Source organism: Bidens hawaiensis, unplaced genomic scaffold, assembly GCF_021521415.1.
Source record: "Bidens hawaiensis isolate Kalapana, Puna unplaced genomic scaffold, B.hawaiensis_p1.1 tig00002236_1, whole genome shotgun sequence".
Lineage (NCBI taxonomy): Eukaryota > Viridiplantae > Streptophyta > Magnoliopsida > Asterales > Asteraceae > Bidens > Bidens hawaiensis.
In genome coordinates, this window is record NW_027491119.1 from 1,207,732 (window position 1) to 1,215,669 (window position 7,938).

General features: G+C 37.3%; 1 protein-coding gene across 1 annotated transcript; it reads left to right on the forward strand.

Moving 5' to 3' along the window:
* The first annotated feature begins 2,616 nt into the window (after window positions 1-2,616).
* LOC143610594 (uncharacterized) lies at window positions 2,617-7,610 on the forward strand. Its single transcript, XM_077085036.1, has 9 exons — window positions 2,617-2,814; window positions 2,882-2,974; window positions 3,061-3,178; window positions 3,256-3,404; window positions 3,768-4,810; window positions 4,885-5,050; window positions 6,721-6,885; window positions 6,958-7,110; window positions 7,431-7,610. The coding sequence occupies exons 1-9, from the start codon at window positions 2,617-2,619 to the stop codon at window positions 7,608-7,610; spliced, it is 2,265 nt and encodes a 754-aa protein (XP_076941151.1).
* The last annotated feature ends 328 nt before the right edge of the window (window positions 7,611-7,938 follow it).

The window sequence follows — 7,938 nt, forward strand, 5'->3', positions numbered from 1 at the left end:
ATAGGTTGGTGCGTGCCTGCTTAAGGAATACCCTTAAACTGAAAATATATGGGTTACATTTATAAGTGACGGAACCAAAAAAATTTAACCGGAAGGTTATAATGTATAATACATTCACTAGTGTATAATAATAGCTTTTTTTACCCGTGTAAAAACTAAAAAGCATAAAATATATGGACCGGTTTTCCATTTTCAGTGAATGTATAACACTAGTGTATAATAATAGCTTTTTTTACCCGTGTAAAAACTAAAAAGCATAAAATATATGGACCGGTTTTCCATTTTCAGAGAAGAACCGGTAAGCAACGAACCAAAATTAAAATATTCTCCAAAGGGCTATTACGTAAATTATCTGTACAACATAAATAACTAAAGGTGCAAACGAGCCGAGCTGCTAGCGAGCTACTCAAGATCGGCTCGTTAAAAAGCTTGATCGAGCCGAGCTTAATCGAGCCCGAGCCTAAAAATAGCTCATTTTAATAAACGAGCCTGAGCCCGAGCTTCACTTATCGAGCTCGAGCCGGCTAGCAAGCCTAAACGAGCTTGTCATTTATATAATAAGTGTTAATTAATATATATAATGTTATGAAAAAATAAACAAAAATAACTAAATAATATATATTATTTTATACATAAAACTATAAAAGAAAAAAATAGATAAAATAATTATAATTATATAAACAATAACCGTTAAATAGTAAACAAGCCGAGCTCAAGCTTCAAAATCCGCTCACGAGCCAAGCTTCAACTTTGAAAATAGAGCTCGAAACAAACCAAACTTAAGCTTTGTATAAGTTAAACAAGCCAAGCTCGGTCTCAAACTCGGGCTCGAGCTCGACTCGTTTGCACCCTTATAAATAACAAAGCCTCCATTTGCTTTCATGAAACTCAATAACATAAAAAGGCGCGAACTTTATAAGGGAGTTTGACCCAATTTGGTTTTCAATTTCTGTTTGGATTCAACGTAATGATTGACAAAATATTTTCCAAAATATTTTTAACAAATCAGTAAATTATTATTATCGATTTTCTGGACTCTTTGGATTCAACGTAAAGAGTCCAGAAAATGTGTGGGTATGATTTTGAATCTGAATCTTGTTTTAGATTTCAATAATATTTAATTGGGTATTGTTTTTCCGGCGTCAATTTGTTTAATTGTCAATCATTAGGGTTCTATGGTTACTACTGAACCCAATGATTTGACCCAATTTGGTTTTCAATTTCTGTTTCGATGCGCCATAAAGATTTATCTGGGATGTCATGTTTCGGCTGTCTGTTTCGAAAGAAGCCTTCTAGATCTCGGGTAATTAATATTATTCATGTTTTATGTAATGCACACAAGGTGTTCGATGAAAAGCCCGAATGAGCTCAACGATTAGTACTAGATGTAATTCTGTTCCTGCTGGTTAATATAACTAGTATGATCCATTAGATACAGAATATAACTCTTCATTTTAGCATTATGCAGTACTTGTTTAACGTGCATAAGGTGTTCGATAAAAAACCCGAATGAGTTAAGGGTTTGTAGCAGATGTAATTCTTGCTGATTGATGTTATTAGGATGATCCATAAGCATTAAGCTAGGAAAACTGAATGCTAGATATAGGTTATAACTCTTCTTTTGTGCATTTTACAGTAGTTATTTAATGCATATAAGTTGTTCGATGAAAAACCCGAATGGGTTAAAGGGTTTGTAGTAGATGTAATTCTTGCTGATTGATGTTATTAGTATGATCCATAAGCATTAAGCTAGGAAACTGAATGGTAGATACAGAATATAACTCTTCATTTTAGCGTTATGCAGTGCTTGTTTAATGCGCATAAGGTGTTCGATGAAAAACCCGAATGAGCTAAAGGGTTTGTACTAGATGTAATTATTGCTGATTGATGTTATTAGTATGATCCATAAGCATTAAGCTAGGAAAACTAAATGCTAGATATTAAGATGTGGATTATAACTCTTGTTTTGTCGGTTTTTGCACTACTGATCTGTACTATATATAGTTTTTGCTCACTAATATAGTTAGTATGATCCATAACCATTATTCCATTAAGCAAGGAAAACTGAATGCTAGATATAGATCATAACTCTTCTTCTGTGCATTACACAGTACGCACTGCTTATCTAATGCACATAAGATGGTGATTAAAAACCTAAATGAGTTTAAGGATTTGTACTAGGTATAATTCCATTCCTGCTGATTAATATAACTAGCATGATTCATAAGCAAGGAAAACTGAATGTTAGATATATATTATAACTCTTTTGTTGTGTATTATGCACTACTTATGTAATGCGGATAAGGTGTTTGATGAAAAACTCGTTTAAGGATTTGCTCTAGCATGCTAGATATATCTGGACTACTTATCTAATGCACATAGGGTGTTTGAAGAAAAACCCAAATGAGTTCAATGATCTGTTCTGGTTTGCTAGATATAGATTATAACTCCTCTTTTGTGCATTATTCACTACTTATCTAATGCACATAAGGTGTTTGATGAACAACTTAGATGAGTTCAAGGATTTGTTATAGTAGTATAATAACAGCCCTGATTGACTTCTTGTTGATCTGAAAGAAAGGAAAAAGTACCGTGGGGTCGAGTAAGAGGGATCGGATGATAAGTAAAAACCATCCCGGGAATAGCAAAAGGTCTCAATCATCAAAAAGGGCTCTGGAAACCGAAAATGTGGTGGTGCAGAAGTCATATGCTGCTGATAACTCTGACAGTCTGATTGAGCTTCGACAGAAGATCATGAGCTTTGGAGAGTTGGTTGATTTGCCTCCCTGTAGTAGATCGTCAACCGATATTGAGGTATAATTTTTATTGAAGAATGTGTTAGAAATTGTTAATTCAACCTATTTATCTGGTTTATTTGCAGTTGGTGAAGCACACTGTCAATGAACTGCATAAATTATACCCAAATGTCGTGCATTGGATTTCAATATCAGATTCAGAAGGAGCTATGGATAAGGTTTTTTAGATGTAAACATATAATAATTGTGGATTTTATCGACTTCAAAGTTTTGGTTTTTTGTAATCAATGAGTTCTGCAAACAGGCTATAAGTGAGCTTTGTGCATCTATCAAGTCTCTTGGGAAGCATTGGGTGCATAATGATGAATGGATGGTCAAATCCAAAACTGACAACGCAACAGATTGTGGTTTAGAAAAACATGGTATGTTAATATTTTCATTACAATGTATATGATCCAAGCTAATCATTTTGTAATATAGTTCTTGTGGCTTCTTATAGCGTTGGCTTTGCTTGATGACATTATTAACGTGGCACGTGAGAAAATGAACAATAAAACGGATACTGATAACAACAAAGAAAAGAAGAACCATGTAGACTCGCCTTCTAGTTCAAATGGGAATTCTTCTTCCAAATCTTATCCAGACAAAGTACCTTCACCAACTTCAGTTCTTCGCGTGTTGTCAAATAAACAATCTGCAAAGGCATGCTCATAAGTTACATTCTCTCCATCTGTTCTCATTGACCAGGCATGGCAATTTTGACCCGTTAGCTTATGAATGGTCGATTCAGGTTATGTTTTATCTTAACGGGTCAAAAACCTCAAGTCGGATAAATTGTTAATGAAATAATATCTTTTTTCAACCGGATGAAAAGTTTTTCTGGTCAGCCTGACTTGTTTTGACTTTTGACACCTGTTACCCGACCTGCCAGTTTTGCCATCTCTGAACTTCTTTTTAAGTTCAAGATGTGGAGAAGTTAAATGTCACTGATATTTAGAGTTGTGATTCCAGATGGACAATAATGGGAACCCTGATGGCAATGTGATAGTGCAAATGGAGATTTCATTACCGTCGTCATCTTTAAAATCAATTGTGGATTCTGAGAATGTACAGTTGATTCCATCATCATCTTCTGAAAGGCCATCAATTTCAGCAGCAATAGTGTCGTCGCCACCTCAGATATTGGATTCAGAAGCCAGTCAATTGCAGCCATCACCGCCACTATCACCGCCAGATAAGCCTTCACCAAAGATGGACATCAACCATACAGCAGATTCATCTCTCACATCACCAGGAAATATTTGTCCTCCACCTCCACCACCACCACCACCACCGTCAGCATCACATCCTCCACCGCCTCCCTCGGTGACTATAAGCAATACAGCATCACCATCACCACCACTGCCACCACCGCCTCCACCTCCACCTGCATCCTCAACAGTAACAAGTACTATAACATCACACTCACCTCCACCAAGTAATGCAGCGCCACCACCGCCGCCGCCACCACCACCATTGTCGTCTGACAATGGTTTGCTAGTGTCAGTAGGATTACCTCCTCTTCCGCCAGGACCACCAGCAGCAGCTCCCACAGCAGGTGGAAGCATTCCACCGCCACCACCACCGCCAGCAGCAGCTCCCACAGCAGGTGGAAGCATTCCACCGCCACCACCACCGCCAGCAGCAGCTCCCATAGCAGGTGGAAGCATTCCACCGCCACCAGCAGCTCCCACAGCAGGTGGAAGCATTCCACCGCCATCTACATCATCAGGTGGATTGGTCCAACAGCCACCACAACCGGTGCAAGGGGTTAAAGGCGGTGCTCCACCACCACCACCTGCAGTTGGTAATGGCGGAAAATTGCTGCGTAAATCAGTCAGTAAGTTAAAAAGATCATCTCAGATGGGATGCCTGTACCGTACACTCAAAGCAAAGGTTGAAGGATCAGGTATGAAAACTAAAACATTGCAAAGGAAAGATAGTAAAGTTGCGCTTCCTTCTGGTGGTAGTGAAAAAAAGGGAATGGCTGATGCACTTGCAGAGATGACAAAAAGGTTAATTTAAATCATTAAATCCGTATTTATAAACTTTATATGTTTTCTGTATATTTAAGTTTTTTTGTTTTCAGATCATCCTACTTTCAGCAAATCGAAGAAGATGTTAAAAACTATTCAGATTCCATCAAAGAAGTGCAATCCGCCCTGATATCTTTCCAAACAACAGATATGGATGAGCTCATCGACTTTCACAAATATGTGGAATCTCATCTTGAAAAGCTAACCGATGAAACACAGGTCTATACTCTGAATTTTTTTTCCCAAAATAGGAAAAAAAAAGAGTTTATAGGTTTTCTAGTAGGGGTGGCAATCTTGACCCAAACCATTTCAAATGGGTCAATTTGGGTTGTTTAAAAATCATATGGGTTGGTTTGGGTCATAGATTTTAATAAGATGGGTCAAAATGGGTCACTTAAAATTCCACCTTCTTATTTTCGGGTCAAAATGGGTCGACAAATTTAAATAAATGGGTCCATTTGGGTTAGTGTCTTAAGGAAATGTGGCAAGCTCGGGTTGAAACGGGTTTTGGATTGGAACGAGTTCGGTTTAGGTTTCGAGCCGACATGAGCTTTCGCACTGGACGGGTTGGGTTTCGGTATCCTTTGTTTCTTTTTGGTCGGTTTCGGAGCACTGGACGGGTTGGGTTTCGGTCGCTTTTGTTTGTTTTTGGTCGGATTCGTTTTCGGCTTTTGTTTCGTTGTTGTCTGTTTTTTCAGTTTCATTTCTGTTCTGTTTCAGTTTTTAGTTTCGTTTAGATCGATATTTTTGGTTTTGATTAATTCGGTTCGTTTTTGGTTTATGTTCGTTTCCGTCAGCTTTCGGTTTCAGTTCATTTCTCGGGTTTTTTTTTTTTTTTAAGAACGAGGACAACGGCGCAAACGTTTTAGTTTTTTTACATTTTTCGTTTTTGATTTATATTTTGAGTTATGATTTTTTTATTAATTTTTTAGCATTTTTTTGGGAGGGGTTTTTATTACAATATAAAAAATGCTAAAAAATTAATAAAAAAATCATAACTCAAAATATAAATCAAAAACGAAAAATGTAAAAAAACTAAAACGTTTGCGCCGTTGTCCTCGTTCTTAAAAAAAAAAAACCCGAAAAATGCTAAAAAATATATAAAATGCTAAAAAAACAAAAAAAAAACCCGATCCGACCCGTTCCGACCCTGACCCATTCCGACCCGGACCCGTTCTGACCCAAACCTTTTGACCCTAACCCGTTCCGACCCGAACCAAAACAACCCTTTTTTTAGTTGACCCATTCCGACCCTAACCCGTTTCGACCCTAACCCGTTCCGACCCATGACCCGTTTCGACCCAACCCAACTTATTTGCCACCCCTAGTTTCTAGGAGAATAAAAGCTTTTGATTTTTAGGCGATCCGCCATTTGAAATGGCGGATCCTAAGAATTGTCCAGATGTTATCAGCGACTGTCTGGTGACTTGGAGGTTTCGAACGTGTTCTGTCATTTCAAAGGACGAAACCAATTTGAGTATGCTAGGATCCGCCATTTGAAATGGTAGATCTTGAATCTTAATTCAGACAAGTACGTACTTTGATTTGATGTACCAGTTTTTTGACATGGGATCCGCCAATTCAAATGGCGGACTCTAGCATATTCAAACAGGTTCCTAACCTTTGGGATGGCGGAGCATGTTCGAAACTTCCAAGTCACAAGACAATCACTGACAAACAACTGGACACTTCTTAGGATCCGCTATTCAGATGGCAGATCGCCTGACTCCTAGAAACCAAAAGCTTTTATTCTCTCTCTCTCTCCTAGAAACCATTAAACTCTTATTTTTTCCTGTTTTGAAAAAAAAAATCTCTATACTCCTATTTTAATTATATAAAAGTAATCTTAAAAAATAAACAGTTTCAAATATGACTTCAACGTTAACTAGGTTCTGGCAAGGTTTGAAGATTTTCCTACTAAGAAGTTGGAAGGATTGAGAATGGCTGCAGCATTATACTCTAAGTTAGATGTGATAGCCGATACTTTGCAAAATTGGGATATAGAGCCACCGGTGAACCAACTTCTCGATAGAATTGAGAATTATTTTAATAAGGTAACACCAACACTAATTATCATATACCATTTTGTCTTTTCGTCACTAACAGATAAACAATTTCATGTCAAGATCAAAGGAGAATTGGACACGTTAGACCGAACGAAGGATGACGAAATCAAGAAATTTAAGAGCCAGAAGATCCATTTCGATTTTGCTATACTTATCAGAATCAAAGAACTCATGGTGGATGTTTCCTCAAGCTGTATGGAATTAGCACTAAAGGTAATTCTGATTTTAAATGTAATAAAACGTAATGCTTTTACGTTTCTGAAAAGAGTTCAGCTGGTCGTGCACAGTAACATATCGACGCCGAAGAACTGTAACTTTGTTTTCAGTAGGATCAGATTTGCCATTCAAAATGAGGTTGCGGTGTCACTTGTTGCTCGCTTACCTGCTTCTCTATTGTAATCGGATCCTTTTGTGAAATTATAAAATCTCTTTGTTAAAAAAATTAAAAATAAATAAATAAAATAAAAACCTAATACGAATCATATGATCATATTAAATTGCTTATTATATATGTAATTTTGGTTTTCGAACAGGAAAAAAAATTGGCGAGTGCATCTAAAAGGAACGGGAAGAAGAGCAGTTCAAATAAAACCCTTTGGAAGGCATTTCAGTTTGCATTTCGGGTGTATTCATTTGCAGGGGGACAAGATGAGCGTGCTGAGAACTTAACAAAAGAGATCGCACAACACATACAAGCCGATAATATGCATTAGTATTTATTATTGAAGAAAACACATTTTAGTTGACATATGTATATATAGGGACACTATACTTGCAGCACAACAATGAGCCATTTAAGCCGCTTGATCGAACGAATGTGTTACGTTAGGCTTATATGCACCGCGTCCTATATGTAAATAAATTTTGGACACTTGTGTATTGTTGCAGATATGATACAAGCTCGGGAAGCTAGATACAAACTTTAGCATCACTATTTCGGTTTGTGCAGTTGATTTTGTCCCGCAATTTGGTTTTGTGACGACAGTGAACATCTTCCAGGCTTCCAGCAGGTGATTTATTCTGCTTGTATAGACCAAATGT